General features: G+C 45.5%; 1 protein-coding gene across 2 annotated transcripts in view; it reads right to left on the bottom strand.

Moving 5' to 3' along the window:
• Positions 1-27,774, bottom strand: part of CPSF3 (cleavage and polyadenylation specific factor 3) — a 421,648-nt gene that overhangs the window by 242,423 nt on the left and 151,451 nt on the right. For both annotated transcript variants that reach the window (XM_069606000.1, XM_069605999.1), the window contains one exon: positions 8,619-8,765. In XM_069606000.1, coding sequence (XP_069462101.1) covers positions 8,619-8,765 — 147 coding nt within the window. The remainder of the gene's footprint in view (positions 1-8,618; positions 8,766-27,774) is intronic.

A 27,774-nucleotide genomic window follows, 5' to 3' on the forward strand; every position in this document is an offset into this window, starting at 1 on the left:
TGGGGAAACAAATCAAGCAAACTTACTGAAAGAATGGTCTCAAAGAACAAAAATCTATATGCAATCTGCAAACATCACAATGGAGATGCTATTGAAGTGGCCACAAACTGCAAAGAAAAAACTGAGGCAGTGGCTATGGATACAAAATTTAGACAAATACTACGAGCTGGCAACTGCAATGGACTTGGGACCGACAATTAACAAATTAGACAACCCACCAAAATATCTTTGTCAATTTCCATCTCGACTCCATAGAGACCGCTTTTTCCGTCTACGAACTAATATCTACAAGACACGTAACATGCTGCTTGTAAGACATATGGAAAACATCAAAGACGATGCATGTAGGCTCTGTGGGCTTAACACTGAAACAGTAAAGCACTTATTAACAGAATGTCAATCTCTAAAAGAAAGTAGATCCCTACTTATGGGCCAATTTGCACCATTGACCGGAAACCCAGAAGACCTATGGATGCGAATCCTAAGTGGGAACTCAGTTCATTTAATTTGTGCGACTATAAACCTGTTGGACAGTGTTATATCTACAACAGAGAAGCCGATTAGTGAATAGAATGGAGGCTGCTCTGTTATGCTTTTCTTTTAAATCTTCTTGTTTTCCACTCTTCTTGCGTGTTTAATCATGTAAATTCCTTTGTCATCTCTTTTTGATATGATGCTGTTGGACCTCCAATGACAAAGATGAACTCAACAAGGAGACGTGATTCTTTTGAGGATTTTGTAGTAAAAGTTTGTAAAACAAAACTGTAAATTACAAATTTAAAAAAAAAAAAAAAAAAAAAAAAATATAAACACTAGTTTGTCCATACAGGTCTGGAACCTTTCAAAGGTCCACTGAGGTCGGCCAGGACGGTCTGGGAAAGAAAAGGGGGTTTCCTCCTCCTGTAATTGTCTGGTTCTGTCCCATAACGTCGAACAAAGAGAGCCTTCGCCTTCTGAGTAGCCTTCTTGCTGGCTAGGGCCTTCCGACGGCGTCGGGAACTGACCTGATCTGTTTTCCGGCGCCTTCGGCGTATCTTTAGCCTTGTGCGCGGTTTTCGGCGTTTCACTCGCCGTACGTCTTTGGCCGTCCTTAGACGCTATGCGCACGAGGCTTTCGGCGATCATTCTCTCTTCCGAGGGATCGGTCGCCGTCGCGCTATGGAGCGTCGAGTCCTTGGTTGTCGAGTCATTGGTCGTCGAGTCATTGGTCGTCGAGTCCTTGGTGGCAACGTGAGCGCTCTTGCGATGCGTGTCGCCGGAAATTTTGGTGTTGGCGCCCTTATTTTTAGAGTGCCCAGTCGCCTGTCGTGGAAGCGGTGGCGGGGAGGGCTGACGACCCTTACGGTCGGTGGAAGACGGTGGGCCCGGCGTCCCTGTTGGCGCTATGGCTGTCTTCGTCTTCGACGAATGTGTGCCTGGGGGTATGTGCTTTGGTGTTTTTCTGTGTGCGTCCTTGTCGCCGGGGTGTTCATCCCCATAAGCTGGGCGTGAGCCGGGCTTGTCTGGGCCGGGGACGGACGACGAGGAGCGTGAACGCTCCTTTGAGAGGTCTACAGCCTCCGTTACCAGGGCCGTGTGGTCACTATCCTCGTCACACTCGGCGGCGGCAGCGGGCGAGGAGTCAGGCCTAGACATAGCGTAGGCTGCCCACCTTTTGACCCTGCGGTCCTTTAGAGTTTTGGGCTTTAGTAATTTGCAGGCTGCACAGCCGTCCTCCTGGTGATCGAGGGGTAAGCAACGGTTGCACCGTTTATGCTTATCCTTCCAGGTATATTTACCCTTGCAAAGCGGGCAAAACCTAAATGGCGTCCTCTCCATAGCTGAGGGTAATAGGTGTGACTACGACCTCGAAAGAGAGGGAGGGGAAGAGAAAGGCATTCTTAAAGAAAAGAAAGAAAGACCACCAAGCCCCACTCTCCCTACTGTGTATGGCCGGCGAGGCCAGGCCACGTGTTCGGCGGCGCCGAAGGATCTCCTCCGCTCGTCCTTCCGTCGAAGATCTTGCTCGGCGGAGAAACGGCTCTGCGTCGAGGGAGGGATCTATCGTTATTGGTATTAATAACAAAACGACCAAAGGTCGAAGAAACTATTTGGCAATGTCTCTCGAGGAGCTCCGCATAAAGGTGACCAGTAGCTGGGCGGAAAAAAACAATCTGAGGGACCTCGACACGTGAGGGATTGTGGGTACAGCGCACGTCACTTTAGGAATAGTGTTACAGACACGCCTTGCCGACGTCCCCTTTTCGACTACGAAAAACAAAATGCAATACTCCGCACTGACCACTGGATGTCGGACCTATGCACAGCATGTGATTCTAAGCAGATTAACAAACATCAGAAATATATATTATGTATAACTGATAAATAATTCTGTCTCTCTCTTATTTACTTTCTTTCTTTTAAAATACCTGTTGCCTATGCTTGTGTGCTGATAGGCATTCTTTTCTGATGATGTTGAAATATTAATTCTGTATTTCTTGGAAACTCATTTATTTGTAAACTTTCTTGAATTTCCTAAACTTCAGACAGATCTTCTCAATAGTATCAATAGAATGTCATTGTTGCAAAACTCTCTCTCAATATTTCCTCTGAAAACAGTCTTTAATTTTGAAGAACTTGTAAAATCTTCAAAAATTACCTTCTAATATATCATAGTCAGTAAGTCTTTCATTTCCTTTTGTCAGAAAAAATTTGACTTGTAACTCTAGAATTGTGCATAAATAAATGTTTTCAATTCTTCAGAAGAAACCGCGCATCCATCCGACGTTTCTTCAATATAAAACGAACCGCGCATCCATCCGACGCACCTTTCCTGGAAAAAAATTCCTTTACCTTGACTACGAGCTACGCAGTACCTGACGCTTAAATCCTTGAAAAACGAGCCGCGCCGTGCACAATTTCCAGAGTTGAGATGACGCGTACACGTTGTACGTAAAAAACGCAAGGTTCTGATCTCTAACCTTTATACTGACGAACGCGAGACAAAAGATACGCTCACGCTCGTCACTAAAATATAGAGTTAGATAAAAATATAACTCAACCCAAACTCTATATTAAATACTTCTAGAATAAACCGCGCGTTAGTTAGTAATTAGATTAGTATCGCCTGTAGATAAAAACTAACAAAAAATAACTCGCAATTGCAGAATAAAACAGCAGATTGTAACGATTAAAATTCTGAATAAAATACAGTTCTTTCTTGTCTATGAAAGTTTGTTTTTTAAAAGACAAAACTAATTTCACTCCATGTCAAATATCTTTAATATTTGAATAACTTAGCTTGCTTCTTCTGTAACTTCTTGTCTTCTAAGAATTCTTGAATATAAGTCTTTCTTTTCTGAAGTCAGGAATTAATAACTCTTCTAAATTAAATAAACTATAGATTTTTCTTAAAACTTCTCTTAGAGCTAAAGAGACTGCAACCTGCCACAAAGGCAACTAAAATGAAAGGCAGTTTAGAACTCTGTTCAAAATTCCAAACTACCTCATCAATGGTTTCCTCCAATCACTGCTGCAGTACTAACCCTCCATCTTGCCTTGGGGAAAGAAGTGATTCCTGAAATCTTTTAAGGAATTTTTTGTACAATTCTTTTAATAATAAACTTGAACATCATACTTCTAAATAGAATTACATCCAAAAGTCTTATTGTTAAATGATGATGATTTCTAAAATAAGTATGTAAGTAATTGATGTCTATGAGAATTATCTTGGAATGATAACAGTGTGTCTTTTAAGGTTGTGAAACTTTGAAACTCTAGAAATATACCATGGAATCCTGACACGCATCTATAGATTTGTCTGTGGCCTGCCTCATGTTTTTCGATGGAATAGGAATAAGCCCTACCGCCGAAGTAATTCTAGCAATACTGTGTTCGATTTCCGCCAAATCGGCGTGAGATAGTGTTTCCGAAGGTCTATCGGTAGATTTACTGCCTACTGTGGCGTTGGAGGGCCTAGCGGTAGGTTTTTCGCCTTGAGGCTTAGTCGTAGTTTTTGGGCATACCGGGCCTTTCGGGACCGTTGGAGCGTCGAAATTTCACGCTTTGACATGCAATCTTGATTTAGGGGTAGCTCCCTTGTTTGTTTTGGGATGCCCAGTCAAACGCTGCTGCGGATGCGGGGAAGGCTTTGGATCTGAACGATCTGAGGAAACCGTTGACATCTTCGACTGCCCTGCTGGCGCCTTCACATTTTTCGACGTACCCATCGAAATAGCTAGAGGGGTTGTGCATTTAGTGTAATGTCTTTGTATGCCCCTGTCGTCGGGTGTTGTCCCTGAGGCGAGACCAGAGTCAGGCCTTGAAGGGTCGGGGGATGGGCGTGGCAGACGAAGTGTCTGCCTCGAGGTCTATCATATCCACAACTGATGCTTGGTCATCGGAGGTGCCCTCGTCACTCGGCGGGTGTGGCGGTGGGGGAGTTTTGGGGGGGCTGGAAGAGGGTTCCGCCTGCGACATACCGTACGCTGCCCACCGCTTTACACGACACTCCTTAAGGGTGTTAGGCCGAAGGAGTTAACAAGCCGCACACCGCTTCTCGTCGTGATCTAAGGGGAGACAGGAGTTGCACGTCCTGTGCTCGTCCTTCCACGGGTATCTGACCCTACACTTAGTGCAGAACCTAAAAGGAGTCCTTTCCATAGCAAAAAGGGAAAGATGACCAGACCTAGAGGGTGAAGAGGGGGAAAAGAGTAAAGAAATAACGGAAATAGGGCCACCCGACCCCATTCTCCCTACTGTAAAGGCCGGCCAGAGGGCCCGGCCACATGGATGCTTCAACTGCCAGATCTTAGGCGCCGAAATCCAGCGCCGTAGACAAGTCCCCTGTAGTCTTCGTCGAAGTTGTTCTTGCCGTCAAAATGACTTAAGGAGGGGTGGGGTTTGGGGTAAATAACCGACAAGTCGGTTTAGGATAAACAATGTCTCTTATGTAATAGCTTCACTATAGGGTGACCAGTTATCTGGGCGGAAAAAAACAATCTGAGGGACCTCGGCGCGTGAGGGATTTTGGGTACACTACATGTCACAATAGAGATAGTGTTACAAACACGCCTATGCTGACGTCCCCTTTCGGTCCCCGAAAGACAAGATGCAATACTCTGCGGTTACCACTGGATGTCGGACCATATGCACAGCATGTGATTCTAAGCAGATTAACAAGCATCAGAACAAATGTTTTTTGTTTCGTTTACAGCTTTTTCTACGATAGCAGCTGCAACATTATTCGAATACTGTTCTTTATTATTGTATGTTTAGGTCCCACTGTCAGTGGGGTGGGTGAGACTGGGGCTGGATTGTTGGTGGTGTGGGTGGGAATGGGCCATCTGGGCAGATATTTTGGTGGGCTGGGACACAATTGCAGGGGCAGATCACAAATTGCCCCCATGCCAGCAGAACATTGGCGTTTCCCTGGGAGCAGATGTCTCCCATGTGGGTTGTCCGTCAGCAAGCCCAGGCTGCACCTCTGGCTGTGCTACATTACAGATGTCACCTCCGGGGAGGAATGGGGATTCTGCCTGAGCTCCCTGGAGCTGCCGCTGTGCTTAGGTGACGGTACACCCACATGGTACATGGATGTCCAAGGCCGGGGACATCACCTTCAACCGTCCTGGAGTTGTGGTTGGGCTGCATTACAGCTTTTCCCTTCAGGGAGGTATTGGCACAGTACCAGGACTCCCCGGTGGAGAGAAGCTGTAACGCAGGCCAGCCAGAGCGCCAGCAAAGTTGACGGTAATGTCCCTGACCTTGGGCACCCTTCTCCCATGTGGGTCTTTGGCGAGGCTTATGGGTATACATCCTGGGGAGATTTGCGCAAGTCAGACATCTTTGGATTCCCACGGGTGTCTTTTCAGAAATGCATGGGGTTCCCCGTTTTTCTTGGTGGCTTCGACACACTATGCCCATATATGTATGGTGTGCGCTTCGGAAAAAATCCTGAAATTCAGCTGTCCGAAAAGACTTGGGGTTAGCCGTGTTTCAGGCTTTCCCCTTTGCGCCCAGGTAGGTGCACCCAGACATGTGAGGTACCGTTTTCATCGGGACACCTGTGGGGACGTGGGAAGGTAGGCCATGTGTTGTTGACTGTGTGTTTCGGTGAGTGGCCAGAGTGAAAATGTGAGAATTATGTTTATTTCCGGCCAATTTCAGAGACATTGCCCTCTATCCACTCACCGAAACACGTTGCCAACAACATATGTCATACCTTCCCGCGTTCCCACAGGTTTCCAGACGAAAACGGTACCTCACATGTGTGGGTGCACCTACCTGGGCGCAAAAGGAAAAGATTAACCCACTGGTAAACCCAAGCCTTTCGGCACAGCACATTTTGTTCATGTGGGCAACCTACAGATTTGGGCCTAGGGTGTCGAAGCCAGCAAGGAAAACAGGGAACCCCATGCATTTCCTGAAAAGAGGACACCTGTGGTATTCCACATATGTCTGATTTGCGCGAAGCGGCCCAGAATTTATTTCCCAGAACCCCCACCAAATATCAAACTTTGTCGGGCATTGTGGGTAATAAACACTGGGGAAATTTGCGCAAGGCAGACCTCTGCGGCTTCCCACGTGTCTCCTCTTTTCGGAAATGCATGGGTTTCCCAATTTAAGCCCAAATCTGTAGGGTGTGCGTATGCGCAGAATTCCTAAAATGATGCTGTGCCGAAAGACTTGGGATTAGCCGTGTTTTAGGCTTTCCCCTTTGCGCCCAGGTAGGTGTGCATCCACACATGTGAGGTACCGTTTTCGTCGGGACACCTGTGGGAATGCACAAAGGTAGGCCATGTGTTGCTGACTGTGTGTTTCGGTGGGCAAGTCGAGTGAAATGTGAGGAAATTGGAGTTTTTTCGCCACATTTCGGACTTTGCTGGGTTTTCTGGGTAATAAATTCTGGGCCGATATGTGCAAGTGAGACCTGCCTTCGACACCCTAGGCCCATATCTGTATGGTGTGCGCTTAAGCAAAATTCCACAAATTCTGCTGTCCGAAAAGACTCGAGGTTAGCTGCGTTTTCGGCTTTCCCCTTGGCACCCAGGTACCTGCACCCACACTTGTGAGGTACATTTTAGGTCGGGACACCTGTGGGAACGTGGGAAGGTATGATATTTGTTCTGTTTGCGTGGTTTTCATAGTGTTTCGACCCATTTGCTGGTGCCCTTTGTCACACAACCCTTTCATTTCCCAAATGTGCCCTACATTTAGTCACTGCTTTAGGCACCATATACTTTTGTACCCTGCACAAGTCACCTACCCTTGAAAAGGTCTGCCTGTGCTCTTTTAAAAAATGTATGTTTGCCCTTCCTCACCACATTGGTTTTCCCGATTTACACATGCCAAGTACGTCTGTTCAGGCCGCAAGCATAAAACTCCTGTGTACCATTGCTCAGTTTTTGGCTTGTGGTATTGCTTGTTTTGGAAACACTACAAAAAATGTGTGATTTCCTAACTGCAAGAGTCGGGTGAATGTAGCAGAGCATTGTTTTTCTCAAAATTCATAGTAGCCATTGCCGTACCAGGCCAACCATGTCCACAACTTTTTTTTCCCCCGGTCATTTTCCTGCTTTCCCCCCCCAAACTATGGAATTTTTCCCTACCTAGTTGTTGCCTGACCTGCGCAAATCGCCCCTTCCTAAACTTGGAATTTTGTCTACTTTTCAGAAATGTATGCCTTTCTGTCCTCCAATTCGGCTTCCCTACCCTTTTCTTCCATTCCAACCAAGCATGTCCAATTCGCAAAAACATTTCCAAAATCGCCTACCTCTCACAAAACGGTTCATAACCACATCAAAATAATTTTCTTTAGTTTCCACTCAACCTGTTCATGAAAGCCAGGAAATTGGAGGAATTCAGCACAGCAAACCATTTGTTCCTAGCTCTTACAAGGAAAAAACCCACAGGATTTCTTGTACATTTTATTGGCATTTTTTTTTTTTTTTTAAACCTTTGCCCTTTTTGGTTATTTGTTCTCACCCTCCAACACCAACCCAGGATTCCTGGGTGGCGTTACGACCGCCTACATGTGGGGAAAAAAAGGGGCTAAATTTGGCTGAGATATCTCGTGTAACAAAAGTTACAAGGCATTGAATGGCAACATACAAAAATCACCAAAAAAAGACCTTGGCACTGGGGAGAAAGGGAGGGGGCACGGGGAAACCCATGGCAGTTAAAGGGTTAAGGCCTAGAATAAATATAGTATTTTCGATCATACTTGTATACATTGAATTATTGTGTACTTCACTGAGTGGACTCTGTGGAACCCTTGACCCCACTCTCACTCCTCAGAATAGCCTTGACTGCTCTCCACGTTTAACTTAATTAGGTTTTCACTAACCTCTCACAGTTCCCCCCCCCCCCTGTTCACTATAACTACGGGGTGGCCTCCAAAAATCGGCAACACTGGCCCAGATTCTAGAAATCCATCTTAACAAGCAGGAGGAGGGCTGCTGGGGAAGTAGTTAATCCACATATTTAACCAATGAAAACACCTAACCTAAATACTGATTTTTCTTTAACTCACAAGCATTGTTTTTCATACATAGAAGGAAAATGAGTAAATGCACACGTAGGACACTAAGGTAGGGTCCATCTACAAATAAAGTTGTTCAATATATACCATCACTGACCACATGTGGCGGTTTCAGCGCCCGGATGAACTCGCTGGTCTGTTGATAGTCTGTGTGAGCAGAGAAGGAGATGTAATCAACAGACATCTTGAGTGGTAGTTTCTGGCCAGACATAGTGGCAATCTCCTCTGGTTCCGACATAATGTGCTAGGAGACAGAGACAAAACAGAACATTATTTAACAGGTCATGCAGGTTTTTAATCACTATCAAAGTTTCAAAGACAAGATTATCCAAATGCAGGATAAAGTGTGAGGAAATGTATTTATCCATTTCTTACGCGCCATAGCCCACAGGCATCAGGGCGCAGAGAAGGCAGATCGAATACGAGGTGAAAATGAAAGACTGAGGATTAATAGACCATAAGGCAGAAGAACAAGTTACTCACCAACTGTAACGTTCTTTCAATTGGATGTTCCTCACACGTATTCCTCATCTTAGATATCTCCTTACCTTCAGCTTTGAGGCTTTGGAAATCTTTTCTCTCTCCACAAGTGGGCGCTCCACTCGAGGCAACAGCGTTGTTGTCCCTCAGCGGCATCCGTCGAGCACCTAAGTCATCCGCTGTATAAATGCCTCGAGCGCGCCCGTTGGCCGCAGTTCTGTTTTTTCGTGTATTATAGCCCATGGATTATAGCTAAAGGGCGTGCCTCTTTTGACCCAAGCCTTAAAAGAATTTAGAGTGTAAATCACGTAAACTGTACTGTGGGGTTGGCTGGGAGGGTCGATGAGGAATACGTGGGAGGAACATTCAATCGAAAGAACGTTACAGTTGGTAAGTAGCTTGTTCTTCGAATGGATTGTGTCCTCCCACGTATTCCTCATCTTAGATAGACTCCCAAAGCAGTTTTGTATTGAGGTGGGAATACAGAAATGTTCTAGTCATGTACAGAATGAAGTACAGATTTAGCAAAGAGACCTCCTTGAGAAGAGGTTGAATCTATAAACGTAAGCATGGATGACCATGTGGCTGCTGCACAAATATCTTGTACAGGGACACCCCTTTTTAGTGCTGTCGAAGTTGCCATGCCCCTGGTTGAATGAGCCCTCAGCCCATCTGGTGGTTCTTTCCCAACCAATCTATAGCATTCTCTTATAGCCAAAATTATCCATCTAGATAATGTTTGTTTAGTTACAGCAAGTCCTAATTTGCAGCCAGTGTATCCCACAAAAAGTTGATCACACTGACGTATTTTTGCCAATCTTGAAATATAGAAGCTAAGAGCTCTTCTGGGATCTAGTCTATGTAGTCGTTCCTCTTCCGTACTTGCGTGAGGAGGGGGGTAGAAAGTAGGCAGTGTTATTTTTTGTGACAGGTGAAAATCTGAAACAATTTTTGGCAAAAAAGATGGTTTTACTCTATGTAAAAGATGGTGTGAGGAGGACCGCTAGAAAGCGCCTGTAACTCACTCACCCTGCGGGCTGATGTCAATGCTACAAGAAGTATTGTTTTTAAAGTAAGAAGCCTTAGTGGACAAGAATGTAAAGGGTCAAATGGAATGCATGTGAGGAATTTCAGAACTAAGTTTAAATCCCACACAGGAACTTGAAAAGGTACTGGAGGAAACACATTTAGACCTTTTAAGAATAGAATTATTAAAAAGGTAGCTTAAAATGAGATTCTTCCTCCGAGGAGCGCTTAAAAATGGAAAGCGCTGCTAAGTATCCTTTTATCGTACCAACCTGGAGCCCCAGATTAGCCAAGTGTAATATAAAAGACAATATTGTGGGAATATTACATTGAAACGGGTCCACATTCTTTTCTCTGCACCAGTTACTGAACTTGTTCCAACGACACCGATACAGATTTTGGTTGCTGGCCTTCTGGCCGAAAGCAAAATCTCCATCACGTCATCCGAAAGGTCCCAATTCTTATATCTCAACCTCTCAGCAGCCATGAAGGTTGAGTGTGTTGACCTCTGGATGGAGAACATGACCTTCCTCTTGTGAGAGAAGATCCTCTATTTTTGGAAGACGTATTGGAGGACAGATGGACATGTCCAGAAGGTCCGGGTACCACGTTCTCCTGGCCAATCCGGGGCAATTAGGATCATGGTTTCCTGAACTTTCTCAACCTCCTGATTACTTGAGGGATCACAGGGACTGGAGGGAATACGTACAGAAGTGGAAATTTCCAATCCACCATGAATGTGCCCCTTAGAGCTCTTCTCGGGGGAAATTCCTTTGAGCAGTACAGTTCGCACTTCCGATTGGCACCGGTCGTGAACAGATCCACTTGGGGGGTTCCCCAAAGGGCGAAGATCCCTTTAATGACTTCCTGAGCTAGCTCCCACTCGTGGGAGACTGTGCTCTGCCTGCTCAGAGCGTCCGCCGCTATGTTTTGCTCTCCGGCTAGATGAACTGTCGATAGAGAGATCCCTTCTTGTATTGCCCAGAACCAGAGCTGCATTGCCTCTCTACATAGTGGCAGTGACCCTACTCCTCCTCTCTTGTTGAGGTAGTACATGGTCACTGTGTTGTCCGTCATTATCAGGACATTCTTTCCTAGTACAGAGGGCAGGAAGGGCTTCAGCGCTAGTCTGATCGCCCTTAGCTCCAAAAGGTTGCTGTGTAGTTTGGACTCCGATGGAGACCAATGGCTGCTGATTGTCAATTCGTTCGTATGAGCTCCCCACTCCGTGAGTGAGGCGTCTGTTACCACCGTTTATCTCCGGCCATGGTTGCCAAAAAGATTCTCCTCTGAGGATGTGTTGTCTGCAAGCCCATCATTGTAGATCCTGTGCTACTTTGGCTGGAACTTGCAATAGATCTGACATTTCCCCTGAGAATTGGGACCATTGAGTCCTGAGAGCCCATTGAAGGGAATTCATTCTCAATCTGGCTTCTGGCACCAGAAAAATGCAGTATGCCATAAGGCCGAGCAACCTGAGAAAATCGAAGGCCAGTAGAAGCTGGGCATTCTGGAATTGTATTACCATCTGCAGAATGTGGTGAGCTTTCTCTTCGGAAGGCGAGGCTTTGCCCAAGCAAGTATCCAGGACTGCTCCAATAAACTGGAATTTCTGTGATGGTGTCATGTTTGACTTTTTTAAATTCAGAGAAAAACCTAGTTTGTGAAGGAAGTGACAAGTCTTGGACAGATGATCCTGGGCTTGTTCTGGAGAACGTGTCCTGATCATCCAATCGTCCAGCTAGGGGTAGACATGAATTCCCCCTCTCCTGAGACTCGCTGCCACCACCATCAACTTGGTGAAAACTCTTGGGGCGGAGGTCAACCCGGATGGCAGGACTCGAAACTGATAGTGAGAATTGCCAATCGCAAACCTCAGGTACTTTCTGTGCTTGAGATGGATTGGCATATGAAAGTAAGCATCCTGAAGGTTCAATGATACCAACCAATCCTGGAGTTGGAGAGCCTGAAGGATCTGAGAAAGTGTGACCATCTTAAACTTGTCTTTCCTTAGGAACTTGGTCAAGTTTCTCAAGTCCAAGATGGGTCTCAGTCCTCCATCCTTCTTTGGAATGAGGAAATATGGGGAATACCAACCCTTGTTCCTCTCCGTGTCACGGGTCGCTCCCTTCGCTCCCGTTCCCGCCACTTGGGGGCATGTTTTGGGGTTTATTCCCTACTGGACATTTCCTCCGAACCTTATGCTACAGTGTCCTGATGAATTGGGAGCGCTAAAACCTTATTTCCCAAATTACTTCCCTTCCGGATCCATTCCAGGTTTTTGGCAGCCAGCATGCTACTGCTACTTTAATCAAATGACTATGCTTCCCAGAATGCCTGGCTCACTGCTTCACCTCCTCCCTTGCAGGACAAGGCTGGGTGGAGGATAGGCAACACCTGTGGCTGCAGGTGCAGCAGGCGGCACGACTGAGGGGTGTGCTCGTTAAGCAGCTTTAAAAGCCTCAGTTTGCTTCAGTCCAGCGCTGGTCATTGTTGCTGTGTTCCTGTTGTGACTGGTCCCTTGTTCCTTGTTCCTAGCTTTTGTGCCTAGTACCTAGTTCCTGTTCCTAGCTTTTGTGCCTAATGCCCAGTTCCTGTTTCTTGTTCCTCTGCCCTGGATTTCGGATTCTTGTGCTCAATTGATTTCTGCTCACTGGATTTCCCTTTCTGTCTTCCTCTGTCTGCAGGCAGCCTGTCTCTGTGCTTTACCCTTTAATGCTGCCCAATTCGCCTGTGTTTTCTGTTTCTTTGTTGCTGTCCTTTGCTACTGAAAAACCTGATGCTTTAGTCTTTCCCTTTATAGATTCAGCTTCCTGCCTCAAGGTTTCCTTTTGTGATATCATTTTCCCTGCTCCTGATCCTTACTTTCTATTGGGATCCATTCCATGTTTTCCATCTCACTTCTGCATTCATTTCCCATGGATTATTAGGTGTTGGTGTTATTGTAACTAGTCCCAGTGTAAATGCCCTTTTTGTTTCCTCACTATTTTATATCACTATTTCTACTCGACCCCTTGACTAGGGTCTTATGTATTTAGTTTCCTCCACCCATTGCTGTTATAGCCTTCAGGGTTCCTGTTTGATCAACTGGGTTCGTGAGTTTACTGACATTCAAGTGGTCTTTCCGGTCCTCGTGAGTACAGTTTCTAAGTTCCTTATTCTGTATCATCCAGAGTGTCAGCTCACAGATCCTGTCCTTGCTTGCCCTCTACGTGGGTTTAGCGCTGTCAGTATCTGTAATAGCATAGTGGGTAAGGAGTTTGCCGACTTTCCTTTCAGTCATAAGGAGGTTCTAAGTCCTTACCCCACATTCCTTTTCATATATAGGTATTATTGTTTCTCCTGGGTTTTAGTATACACAAGTCTTGGGTTTTGTATGCACATATTTAGATTCAAAGTTGTACACTGCGAGATTCCGTGCACATTGCCTTCTTCCTTTCTTAACACTCCGCTACAGGTACATGTTCTATTGCACCTTTCTGTAGCAGGGTTCAGACTTCCTGCAACAGGAGCGGATCTGGATGTTTGACAGTTGTATCCCGGTGGGTGATTCGGGGGTTTCTTTTGAAAAGTAAGGCAGTAACCTTGGGATACTGTTTCCAGTGCCCAAGCATCTGAAGTAATGCCCCGCCATTCCTCCAGATGCTGTGAGATCCTGCCTCCCACTGGGGTCTTGTGGGTCAAAACCTCACAGTGGTTTTGATGCATCAGCAACTGCAGGGACAGATGCCGCTGCTGGGGCAGCTCTAGCACCTTTTCCTCCCCCCGAGGAAATTTTCTTTGACCTCCGACAGCCCTGTCCTTTTCCTCTTTCAAATGAGGAATAAAATCGAAAGGGACGACCCCTCCAGGATGATGAGCCTGTGTAGGGGCGTTGTTGAGGTTGTCTTATAGCAGCACTGAGTGACTTTGCCGCCGGTTGGAGGTCTGCAGTTTCTCCAAACTTTCATCCGCCTTGCTGCCAAACAACCTCAAGCCAACCTCAAGCCGTCAAAGTCTGGATTGCACATTCGGTGCAAAACCTGACTTTCTTAGCCACGCAAATCTATGTGCAGCAAAACAGAAAGGTGATGGCTGGAAGGTTTTGAATTAATCATAACCATGGGCAAAGCTCTGGGCAACCCTCCAGACCATTGTTTTTCAGCCTGCCATGCCATGTCATTACAGAAGGGGAAAAACCATATGCAAATCAGGCTTGGTCCTACCCCAAAAGGGGCAGTCCAGCCCAAACTGCTAGGTCACATCCCTTCTGCACGAGACCAAAAGCATCCCCAGACATGTTTCAGCCTTGTTGGGAGTCATCAGTGAGGAGTAGCTTGGGCCTCTAGGCCCGGCAGACTCGGGACCCATGTCTGGGCATACCTGTCCACTCGGGGTGACTTTAGCAAAACAGAAAGGTGATGGCTGGAAGGTTTTGAATTAATCATAACCAGGGGCAAAGCTCTGGGCAACCCTCCAGACCATCGTTTTTTAGCCTGCCAAGCCATTACAGAAGGGGAAAAACCATATGCAAATCAGGCTTGGTCCTACCCCAAAAGGGAACCAAGCTGCACCTCACTGAGGAGGCCCCAAAAAGGCCGAAACATGTCTGGGGTTGCTTGCGTTTCTGTGCAGAGGGGACCTGTCTTAGCAGTTCAGGCTGGGCTGCTACCATTGGTGGCAGTACCTGACTGATTTGCATATGGCTGGACCCCTTTTACAATGGCGCAGGCGGGCTAAAAAACGGTGGTGTGGAAGGTTGCCCAGAGCAATGCCAGTGGTTCAGATTCATTCAAAACCATCCACCCATCACTTTTGTGGTCACACGCAAATATATGTAGCACCGTGCTAGATGCCATGGACCCACTGATACTGTCAGCTGTGCCCAAACCTGATTGAAGGCATTCTCCCGAAGCTTCCTTTCCATCCCTTATTATAGATTGGAACCCATCACGTTCCTCACCTTCTGGGATGTGTTCAGCTGCCACGGACATGCAGTCCCACAGGCTATATGTAAACCTTGCAAGGGTGCAAGTTACATTAGTGGATTTTAAAGCCATGCTCCCTGACGTAAAAATCTTCCTGGACCATGCATCAACCTTGTTATCATCCCTAGCGGGGGGAATTGCGGGGTATGCAGCATTTCTAGTAGAGGTAGCTGCTTGAACTACCAGACTTTCTGGAGATGGGCGTTTACTTAAGTATTCTGGGTCAGAATTACAGGGTCTAGATTTTGACAAACTTTTTATTAATTGCTGGAATGGCTTCAGGATGTTCCCATGCAGTATTAACCCTCCTTTGTAAGGCTACATGAAAGGGAAGTATGTGGTCTTGCTGAGGTCCTCCTGAAAGGCTATCAGTCATGTCATCATCTTGATAGACAGGTGAATTTCTACCCCATCCCATGAATTCAGTAACTCTACTCATTCATTTTCTATAGCCCACATCAGCATGTTCTGCTGGGTCAGGTTTTTCAAATTCGTACTCTGGAGAGGTATCCAGACCACTTGCTGATTGCAAGCATTCATGTAGGTCTTGTATTTTAGATTGAGGGTCAACTAACTCCTCAGGGACTGGTCTTGTGCCAAATTTAACACCAGCAGGAGAAACCTCTTCATCTGCCGATGACTCTCCTTCATATATGATGAAATGGTCCTAAAGAAATCAGGTCTACTCTCAGGATGAAAAACCTTTTCAGATGGTATAGGTTTTACATTGGAATAGGCATGTCAACAAAAACATCAATGGCGTCGATGTTGTAGCAACAACCTTCGATATTGTCGAGGAAGCTTTCGATGCCCGCGAAAAAATTGTCGAGACCATCGACACTGTCGAAGGAGCCTTCGATAGTGTCGATTGTATACTAGACGTGACCTTTTTAGGTTGAGTCGTTTACATCTTTTGCTCGACTGTCTTCGAATGCGTCTTCGATATAGACCTCGATGACACATGAGTCTGACACCATTTTCTTTCCTTCTACCTCCGGTTTATGCACCGGTAGGCTTTTTCCATGAGGTGTCTGGGAAGAATCCCTGGATGACGCCCTCGACAGTTTGTCGGATTTTCTTGTTTTAGATCTTCCCCTGTCACCTTTGTGAGCAAGGGCATGGTCTTCGTTAGACTTTGGGGGAGTCTGGGCCGCGTTCTAAATTTTTTTTTTAACATAGAAGTCCTAAATGCTTCCCATTTTCTCTGGGAGTCATGTCTTGACAGACAAGTTATAACTTCCTCATATGACGTCGAGGAAGAAGAGGAAGACCGGGGGTCATCTTTTTTCGTCTTTTTGGAGGATGAAGAACACTGTCAGGTTTCCTTCCCCTATTCAAGTTTCTTTCCCTTTATTTCTCTTTTATTATCCTTTTTTAGATTAACCTTGTGTGGGTGGGAAGTTTTCTATTGTAGTTGGTTTGGCCTTAACTTCCTGATTCAGAATCCTGGTTCTGACCCAAGGCAAAATGGAGTTTCACAGTGACAGCTCTGATTGGTTAGAAGACACTGCAGAACAACAATGAGCATTCTAAACGGTCACTCTTTGCCTTTCATCATCTAAGCCCCAGCTGAGAGGACGTAGGTAGTGGCGGCTCCTGCTTAAGACTTGGGCCTGGTGGATCTTATCCTTCTGGCGCTAGCAGTTGAGTGGCTACTTTCTTGGGGGTTTCAGGAGAAGTTCTCAGCTGTCAGGAATGCGATTTGAAGACAGGAAACTCTGAAGATCTTTAGGAAATCGTTCTGGAGATAAGTGATTGTTTAGAGATTGTTAGACTGCCGCTCTGTTTATCTTAAAGACATTTAAGTGAGAACTCGTAAAATGTTTTCTTTGAATTTATATTTTGAACTGTTTGAATGCGCTTGAAATTTAGCGCGAACGCTATTTGTTAAACACGTACTACGTGTCATCAGAAACTAACCGTTGAACCTTTGCGCGTGTGAGTTTCAGCGTGTGTGCGTTCTAGCGCGAGAATCTGTTCACCGCATGAGAACTCTATTGCGCGTGCGTTTTCAAGCGTGTGTGCTTCTGCGCGAGAACTCAATTGCACATGGGATTACCAGCGCGTGTGCTTTTTAACACGAGAATCCGACCGCGTGGGAACTCTGTTGCACGTTTGATTTCCAGCGCATGTGCTTTCTTACGCGAGATTCAGTCCGTGTGTGAACTCTTTGGCGCGAGGGTTACAAGGTGCGTGTGAATAGGTGCGGAAGTTCAACAGCGCGTGTGAATACTAGCGCGTGTGTTTTCTGCGCGAGAATCCGTTTGCGCGTGAATTCTGCTTCGCGTGTGTTTACAAGCGCGTGCGTTTTCTGCGCGTGGACTTTTCTTACAGTGCGCGTGTTCTTCAGCGCGGGAAGTTTTCAACGTGCAAATCTTCAGCATTGAGATCATCGGCGTGTGTGCTTTTGCACGTGTTTCTTCAAGAATTCTCAAACTCTATTGAATTGTAAAAAGGTTTTGGAAACTAAAGAAAAGTTTGAAAGAAAAAGAGAAAATATTAAAAACAATTTAACTGGACAATTAGTTAACTTTGGAAAAAGGCAAAGAGCAAAACTTTCCAGGTTTGCCCAAAATAAGAAGTTGTAGTGAATTTCAAGAGACTCAAGTAAGAGATTTTCAGCTTCTTTACAAGCTTCTCTAAGAAATTTAAAGAGAAGAACCAGGTATGATTCTTACTTATTAGTTAAGGATTTAAAGTCTTTCCAATTATAAAGGTTAAGTAATAAAAGGATTTGTATCTGCTTTTCTTGTAACCTCTGCAGGTTCAGCCTTGGTTAGCCTTGATGCAGTCAGCCTGGTGTTGTTATGTTATCCACTTCCCCCTTTCCCTTTGGGGTGTGGTTTACAGAGCTGCATTAATATCTAGTTCTGGGAATTACATCTCAGGGTGATTGTCGGGTGTTCAGCAGCTTCCGCGTACACAGGACCTCTCAGCCTGACAAACATTTCCCGGATCTGCTCCTCGACCTATATTTTTTATGGTGTTTTACAGAAGACTCAGCCGAGTCGTTTCTCCCCTTCGAAGAAGACTTCGATGAACCCTCCTCCATCGCCAGTTTACCTCTTCGTTCTTTTAAGGCCTTATGGGTCATCGACTGACAAGAACCGCAGTCATCAATACGGTGGTCAGAACCGAGGCACCAGAGGCAATTTTATGGGGATCAGTCAGCGACATCATCTCCCACATTTCTGGCATTTCTTGAATCCAGTCTTCGGTGTGGAAGGGTTCGATGAAGACATTATCTCACAAAACTGAAGTGCCGTTTGTAACGATCCGAAGCAAAGCTAACGGAAAAACGGAACTGAGGCCAACGGGTGCGCTCGAGGCATTTATACAGCGGAAGACGTCGGTCCTCGACGGATTCCGGCGAGGGACATCGACGCTGCGGCCTCGAGTGGAGCGCCCTCTGGTGGAGAGAGAAAATATTTCCGAAGCAGCAAAGCTGAAGGTAAGGATTTATCCAAGATGAGGAATACGTGGGAGGACACAATCCATTAAAGTAATTGTTTAAGCAAAAAAAAGTCTTTAGTGCTTTTTTGGAAGCAGATGGGTTTCTGTTTAATCACCGAATAACAAAAAATAGAAAAACAAAGCAGCAGCTGTGATGGAGTTGTGAAACGTTCCCATAACCCCACCGCACTCAGTGAACACCTTGATGTGGGCTTCCAGGAAACACATGAAACAGGGCATTGTGTTTTGTAAACACTTTACTTACCCTTTTGGAGTTAAGCAAAGCTGTTCGTTTCATATACCTTGCCTAGCTGATCTATTTTAAGGATACTGATCAGTCCCTTCAGCCATCAGGGCAGGTGGACTATTTTTTTTTTAGTTGTTACATAACCTTTTCAATTTTAAAATCAAAGATTCACATTTAGATTTACATCGATCAGTAACTTCATGCAGTAACAGTAATGATGACAGATATCGATTATAAGCTGACTGTTAGGGAGAACCCTCAGAAATGTACTAATTCCCTTATATCTAAGAGACCCCAAAGCTCTTTTGCTGGACTTTAGGACTTGTAATTTGTAACCTGGAGAGAGTGAGACATTTTTCCCCACTCTCTCACGCATTTTCTTCTGTGATGTGTGTACTCTGTGTTTCTTTTGACTTTGGAGTCTGACAAACTCCACAGGCATCACCTTTGCATTGTGACACACACAGCACCTTCAGTGTAGTGGCACAGGGAAGTCTTAGATTTCCCAAAGGTTTAAATACCTTCTCTTGGTGAAACTACTGTTTCCAAGAGCAGTGAAGTGAAATTGACTTTACTTACAATTTGTACTTACAATTTGTAACTTTCTAGAACCAGCACACACAATCTTACCATAGGGTGCTGGAGGGGTTACTTCGTATCTCCTTTGTCTAGTTTCTCATGTAACATTTTTGTTACCCTTTCTTCAATTAATGGCTGGTGGCAGTGGTTCACTTTTTATTACCATTGTGTGTTTCCCGGTAAGTCACCCACGGGTGCCCATTTCGTCACAATGGCCCCGGTCTTCTTTTTTCGCCATTTTCTGTTGGAAAGGTCCTTCTTGAGATTTACTCTGCCCACCATACCAGGTTTGGTCTCTTTATTCATTTGGTCTTTGGCGGAATTCACGAGTGAAGGCCGCCTCTGGCTCCAGTATGTTTGGCAGGGGCAGGAAGTGAGGGAGGTGCCTGAAACTCCCTGTGCTTAATCCCCTTGGTTACAGGAATGCACCCACATGTGATTGGCTGGCTGGCTGTGCTAGGTTAGATTTTCACAGAATTGGTAAATCTTCCTGCCCTGGGTCAGCCCCAGAACTTTTTCCTTTACTAGCGAGATATTTTTCCTTAATACCTCAGTGAGCGGGAACCTTTTTCCACACTCACATAATCTTTAACTCTTTTAATGGTTGTGTTAAGCAGAATTGCAGGTAGTACGCTCTAGGACCACTACACACAATTAGGACTACAGGTGTTAAACCAACCTTTGGTATAAGTCTGTACCACACCATTTTTGGTAACAGGCTGAACAGCCAGGCTTATCTCAAGAGTGAATGTGAGCAGTACAAGTAGTAACACATAGGACTTTCAATCACAGTGGTTCAAGTAGACACTTATACTCAAGGTTTCATGGTAACACACTTAATTTATTACACAATCATTTAGAAAACATTTCACTAGGGGAAGGCAAATTAATTATATACACAAATACACTCCAGTACGAAACGGTAAGCTTTTGAGACAGTTTGAGCTTCCCTGAAATAGGAGCAAAATGGCAGTTCAATTACTTAGCAGTGAGCAAAAAGGACAAAAGTAAGTAGAATAGATCAACTATACTTTCTAGGCAGTGCAAATGGTTTCAGTTCACCAGAAGAATTCAATTCAGGTCAATAGGCCAGGCCAGTCAATGGGCTAGTGTTCTGGATAGGAGCAGTTCTGGTATCAAACGGTAAAGTCTTTGCAAAACTTCTCAGAAGTAGTTTAGGTGAAAAAGGATCATACGATGGGTCACAAGCTGATTAGGCCTGTAAGTTGGGAAAGTTTCACGAACTTTCACAGCGAGTGTGGCGTTCTCTCAATCGGGTTGGCACAGTACCTTTTGTAGGAAGAAACAAATGTTGCTGAAGTCGTGGTTCCTGGCAGGTCCTGCAGATCTCGCTGTTCCTGAGCCTCAGTCGTGGGGACAAGAGAGAGGACATTGGGGGACTCCTGCACTGCACAGGATCGTCAAAGAAAGCAAACAAAATGAAGTCACTTCAGCTTCCAGTAGCTGTAGATTCAAGAACACAAACTGGTGTCCCTCTCCCTGGTTAATTGGTTAATCCTAACCAGCCTTGAGAATGGTATCCAGGTGTCTTATGAGTTGATTGGTCCCACCAACTCAAAGGAAGAAGCCGTCCTTGAAGGAGCTTCTCTGCCGAATGGAGTTTGGCAATTCGGACCTGCAGCAGGGCTTCATAGGGCAAAGCAACGGTTCTTTCGTTCCAGTGGTCAACTCTGCTTTCCAGTCCTAGAGACTCGCCTTTTAAACAGTTTTCTCGCTTGCATTCCAGCCTGTCACTTACCCAGCAGGGTGGCTGTCCTTGCCGGACAGTCAGCCAGCCAATCACTGCAGAGGCCATTTGGGTCTCCTAGGAGACTAAGCACAGGGAGTTTTGGGCACCTCCCTCACTTCCTGCCCAACCCATACACGCCAGAAACAGTCTTCAGTCCTGAAGCCCGCCAAAGGCACACGAAGAGACCAAACCTGGTATGGAGCGCAGACAGAAGGACCTGTCCAAAAAGAAACGGCGAAAAAAGAAGACCGGGACCAGTTTAAACAAAGGGGCTTAAGGCGCCATCTTCAAAAACATGGCTCCCATGATTTTTAGCTATCAGTGTCCGCCGTCGGGAAAAATCATGTTAGTACATTGTAAAACCAATGCCACCAGCCATTTCCATAGGAAAGGGTAGCATTTGACAGCTACATGAGTATTTTAGACACAGGGGATACTATGTAAGCCCTCCAGCGCTCCATTGTAAAATGGTGTGGGCTGGGTCCAAGAACTTGGAAAGACTAGTAAAGTCAATTTCACTTTACATTCTCTGGGAAACAGTAGTTTATCCCAGAGAAGGTATTTAAACCTTTGGGAAGTCTAAACAAACATCCCTATGTCACTGCACTGAGGGTGCTGTGTAACACACATGAAAAGATGCCTATGGAGTTATCTTAAAACTCCAAAGTCAAAGAACACAAAGGTAAAACACATCAAAATAGATGAATGTGTGGGCTAAAAAGGCTCACACTCTTTCCAGGTAAAAAAAAAATCAAGTCCTCAAAATCCAGCAAAGTTGCTGGAGGTCTCTAAGGTGAACGGAATTAGCAAATATATGAGAATTCTCCATAACAGGGGGTCTTTTTTTAACTCTCCATAGTGTCTTTTTAAAGTTATCCTCTTTAACAACTGATTGGCAATATGTGCCTGTTGTTGCTGGGTTGCCCTAGGGGCTCCCCTTTAAACTTTCATTTGCTAACCTTGGGTGAACTACAGTTCCCAAGGGTAGAAATTATCTTTGGATCCCTTTTACATGTTATTCTGTGAAGCCAACAGACCCCACCTTATGTGCAGTCCTGGGGCGATACAATGTATCCCGTTTCAATTCTGTTACAGGGACAAGCTTACCTTCAATGGCTGGTGGCAGTGATACTTTGTATTAATTTGGTGCACCTTTATCACGGGCTGTGTTCACAGCTGCAGTAAAGGCACCCAATGGTGCCCATTTTACCAAAATGGCCTCAGTCTTCTTTTTCCGCCATTTTAGTGTTTGTCGTTTCTTGTTCCTTCCTCTGACATCCAGGGTGGGAAATATCTTTGTGTGATTTTTATCTTCAGCGGGAGTCCCCTCGACTCCCTGCCCAGGCTTCAGTCTGACAGCAGGAAGCAGGGGAAGAGTCTAAAACTCCCCAGCCCTTTGTCTTACGCCTTGCTTGAATAGGGGCAAATCCCAGTGGGGGGCTGGCTGTCCTGCGTGGCCAACCAGACCGCCCCTTGTAAAATGCGGGGTTGTGCTGTAGTTCCTGATAAATACTGCAAACCTGGAAGCTGAAAAAAAGTCCGCCACTGGAACCGAAAACCGAAGAGGAAGATTAAAGAAACACGGCTGAAATGACTTCCAGCGACCGGACAGCCTGCTGTGTAACTGGAGCCTGGTGTAGCCCTTCCTTTCAATCAACCTGGGGACTCCGTAGACGACGACCCCAACCCAGAGCCTGGTGAGACCCACTAGACTCAAGACGACCTGCATTTTGAGCCATCCCACGCGTTGCTGCAGCCATGCGTTGCTGCAATACCTAAATACCCTGGGACCTCAAGCCATCGTGCAGTGCATGGTCTTCTGAATTCAGAATATTGCTGAAACTTTGTGGGCATCCTGGTGGATCCCCAGAGACACGAATCGAGTCCGAAAAGTCCCAACAGAGTGCTGGACCATTGTTAACGATTCAACCACGATTTTCTGTATTCTCTGTGCTCATTGAAAAGGCGCCAAATCCACAGAACCGCATTCAGCCGCAAGGGAAACAAACCTTGCCTAGATCCTTCTTCATCGATCCCTGATGCAAAGTTCCTTCTGAGGTCTTGTTTTCAGTCACCACGACAAGGAATCCACTGAGCGGGTATTTGGCTGCAGACCCTGAAGTCCTCCTGCAGCAAAATCTTCTTCAATGCGGAGGTACTGTGTTGGCTTGGTTATGTACTTACCTTAAACCGGTTAGGATTTCTGTGTAGCTGTGGGTTGTTTTCTGTGATAGGGAGGCCTCTTATCCAGTACACCCAGGCCCCTGCTAGAATACTGCTATGGTGTCTCCTGCAAAGCCCCTGGACCCCCTTCTAACTCTAAAGTAAAGTACTTGCCTGTTTGACCAGTTTTCCTAAGGAACTGTGACTTTGGCTACTAAATACATTTTGCGCCAGGTCCTGATAAAGCTGAACGGTTGTTGTCGGGAATCAGATAGGTTCTGCCTTACGAGCTGCCTTCATGAGGTCATATTTTAGTTGATACAGGTGTACTCTGGTTAGCACATCTGGGGTCAAATTTCTGTTGATTTTATAGGTGGAGTAGACCCTCTGGGTTCTGTCCAGAATTATGTCTCTCATCGTCTGGTCCCAATATTTGTCGAAATAGTTCAATTACTGTTCGTTGAAGCTATGAATCTGGGATTGATTTGGGCATGCCTCAAATTCGTATATTGTTATGCCTTGATCTATTTTTGGCATCCTCTTGTTTGTTTTGAATACGGTCTAGTTGTTGCTCTATTTCCTGGACTCTTCTGGATAGCACTTCCTGTTCATGTCCTTGCTCTGCCAATGTAGCTTCTGCTTCACCCACCCGCTTTTCCACTGCTGTGATTCGCTATTGATTTGGCCAGGTCAGAGGCACCATCTCTAATGTCTTTTTTAAGCTCCTGTAGCATCTCCAGCAGGTCAGATTTGTGTAGCGGTGGGTCCTCTTGTGTCAGTTTGCCTTCTTGGATAGGAAAGTGTAGCTGCGCAGCGGTCTGCTGTAGGGTGCGTTTCTGGGCGTCTGCGGCTTGCATAAGTGCCTTGATATCCCCATAGGATGAGCCTTTCTGCTTCTGCCCTTGTTTGGACATGTTCAATGAAGAAGAGGCACACAAGTCAAAAATCAGCTTACACCAGAAACTTGGGTACACTAGGACCTCCAGGTTCCTTGCCTTTGGAGTTCTCACTAATTAAAGTGAGGCTTACGAGCCTTGTATGTGGGCACTTCCAAACTTTGTGCTTTATGGATAGTTACTTCACTTGGTGCATTATTGCAGTATGGGATCCCTTTCAGCTTCTCAGTGAGGGATTTTACGTGCTGCATTTAGCTCTACCAGTTGCCGTGGGTTTAGTGCCCTCTCTCCCCCCTTCTTTCTGCTTGGGTGTATGCTATTGTTCCAGCTTCTCCTGAAACGCTATATTCACTTTGTGCAGCGCCTTGCAGGGCAATTCGTTCCTTAATCAAAGCTGGTTTCATCTGCTGGGCGTAAGGCCCTTAGTTTATATGGCAGCCAAGGGCTTCCTTTAATCCTCTGGGCCTTCTCGTATTCATTCCTAGATCCCCTCTGTTCTCTCCAGCAAAGCTCCTTCCCCCAAACGCTTGCTTTAAATGATGGGCACTGCACCGCTCTACCATGCAATCATACGTGGCTATGCAGCCCCCTTCTGTTTCTTACTCCGGGGAGTGAGCCACGGCGCACCTGTTGTCTTCTACGCTACTAAAGAACCTATTCTGACACTGCCTGTTGGTCACTAGTCCTAGTGAACCCCTTCTGCCATTAAGAACACTCATGCTCCTAGAACCAGGGAAATACTTTTGAAAGGATTGGGCCTTTTGCCTAGAAAAGAAAATAAGTGTTTAAAAGGTACTTTCTTGTAAAGAGTTGGTTGGTAACTGTAATTCTAAGAGTGAACAGCTACAAAAGTTCTTACTTATCTTGGATGTGTGATGCACTATTCTTAAAGGTATGGTTAAAATGTTTTCTTCCTTAGCAACTGTTTTGCCAGTCTAATAGAAAGTAGATGTGAAGGTATTTTACTCTCCTGTGGTTAGGTTGTGCCTCTTCCCAAAAGTAAAGTGTTGGTATCGCCAGATTAGTCCTGTTAGGATAATTGTATGAGTGTCCCCCAACTGGGTTTTGCTTCCCAGACTTGCTGCTAGCCTGTCCAGAATAAGTCTGCATTAGGTTATTGCCTAACTAGAATACGTTTGAGTCATTTAGTAAAGTGTAACATTGGGTTTTACTTTCCCCTTTCTTTTGAGATTAGTACTAAGAATCAGTGTATAACTGGTAGGGTCTACTGCCCTTGCATTACTGAATGTAATTTTGCAAGTAACCATTGTTTTTTTTACTCCCCAAGGATAGGTGTGACCTATACTTAATGTGTACGAAAAGGGGTTTGGACTTCCCTAGAACTACTGTCAGGGGTTCCAAATAAGGTTTATACTTTGGTCTGTGTACCTTCAAGTTTAGTGCTGTGTTTTTATATTGTGGTTTCATATAATGCGTCAGTACTTACCCCCTAGATTTATCTGGGCCTACCTGTATTTAAATAAATCCTTGATTTTTATACAATCCAAAATGTTTGTGTTTCTTTGAATCATTTGTATTACAATTTAATTTGTACGGATTCTACAGCCCTCTCTCCCTCCTAAGAGAAGCCTGGCTGCTCTGTCTACGCTATCATGAACTCCGGTGGTACAGCCTTATACTAAGAGTGGAGTCTTGTACTGCCTCAGTTGAATGGGTTTACGACTTCAGAAAAAATGTCCTAACAGGCTGTCCGGCAAGGACAGCCACCCTGTTGTGTGATCGACGGCTAGGCTGGAATGAATGGGAGAAACCTGCATAAAAGGAGAGGCTTTTTTTCAAAATGGCCCTGGGCTTCTTTTTTCGCCATTGCTTTGTGGAAAGGTCCTTCCTGAGATTTACTATGTGCACCAAACCAGGCTTGGCAGTAAGTGAGGAGGTGCCCGAAACTCCCTGTGCTTAGTCTCCCAGGAGACCCAAATGCACTCTGTAGTGATTGGCTGGCTGATTGTCCGGCAAGGACAACCACCCTGCTGGGTGACCGACAGCTAGACTGGAATGGATGGGAGAGAACTGAAAAAAAGGCTTGGAAGACAGTCGACCACTGGACGAAGGAACCGAAGAAGAACTTGAAGAGGACGCCTGCTGCAACTACTGGACAGTTGGTTTGCCCGGTGAAGCCCTGCTGCTGTGCTAAAACTCTAAATTTGTATGTACAGAGAAGCCCCAGCAAGGACTACTTCTCACCTTGAGTTGGTGGGACCAATCAACTCCAAAGTAAGCCACCTGGACATCCTTCTCGGAGCTGGTTGAATTCCCACAGAGTTGCGGCTGGAAACCGTATAGCCAGGGAGAAGAACACTAGATTGTGTGCGTTGCTTTTAAGCTGGCCTAAAGCTTCAGGAAGATCCTCTGGACTCCCAGGAAGCAGGACTGAACGAGCCTGAGAAGCAAGGAACGTCCATCTCGACATCCAGGAACCGCAGTGTTGCTATTTGTGTTAGATGCGAGGAGCTGAAACACTGAACAGCCACTGATTTGAAGATTGCTGGTTGCGAGCAGAGACCGTCCCATTGCAGTGCAGGAGTCCCCAGAAGTCTCCCCTCTTGTCCCCACGACTGAGGCCCAGGAACAGTGAGATCTGTTCCTGTGCAGCTCTGCAGAAGTCATCTCCTGCACTTTTTCTTCAATTCAAAGGCACTGTAACAAAGTCTGAGAAAACTAACCTCTTGCTGTAGAGTTGCTTGCATCTTCTACCCCTCACAAGTCTAACGGCTTGTGGCCCTACATTTGATTCTTCTTTTCTTCAAAGGCTTGTAAAACATTGTGCAAAGACTTGTCTACTTACCTACCAGAAGTTCTTCATCTTATATAAGACTTTTTCCCATTGACTTTGGCCTAGCCTGTTATAATGAATGACTCTGCTGTGGGGATCCAAAAGTGTTTGCCTGCTTAAGAATATTTGTGGTCTCTTGTACTAATAACCTTTTCATTTTACCAACTATACCACTATTGTAAATGCAAACAGTAAGATATTAATCACCCTAGCTATTGACATCACCTAAGGGTGTAGGTTGTGTCTGTGGGCCATCCCAAAAAGGTCTTTACTGACTTAGAAACTAAGAGTGTACAGTATTGGAGAGTATTTGTGTGTTATGTTTTATATTGCTCCCTTCTGAATAAGGCCTATTCTAACTGACTGATAAATAATTGTTTATTCAAGAAACCTTTAGAGCAAGTGTTCATTTGAATACTAGTCACTGAATCTCTGTAATTCCCCTACAGCTCACATTGACCCCTCTTGAGATAAGCCTGGCTGCTCACACTACCACAACTGTGTAGTACAAGCTTATAGCAAAGGTTGGGTTTCCTATACCTGTAGTCAGAGTTGTTTGTAGTGTTCCCAGAGGGTACTGCATACAAACTTTGCCTAACCCTCCTGCAAGTTTAGTGGGAACTTTGGGTGCCTTAGTTGCATCATCAGGTTTGAAAAAACTTTCATCAACCACTGTAATGCTTGCCCCAGTGTCTTTAATGGCATGGGTCTCCTGACCATCTACACCTACATTGTCCTTATAATCTTGTGTGTTGTCTGGTATGGAGTTGTACATATCCACATTATGTTGCAAAGCGAACAATGGGACCAAACCTGGTTTGGCGCGCCGATTAAATCTCAAGAAGGACCTTTCCACAAAGAAATGGCAAAAAGAAGTATAGACCGGGGCGATTTTGAC

The sequence above is a fragment of the Ambystoma mexicanum genome, chromosome 4p (assembly GCF_040938575.1).
Source record: "Ambystoma mexicanum isolate Mex_15411 chromosome 4p, UKY_AmexF1_1, whole genome shotgun sequence".
In the NCBI taxonomy this organism is placed as follows: Eukaryota; Metazoa; Chordata; class Amphibia; order Caudata; family Ambystomatidae; genus Ambystoma; species Ambystoma mexicanum.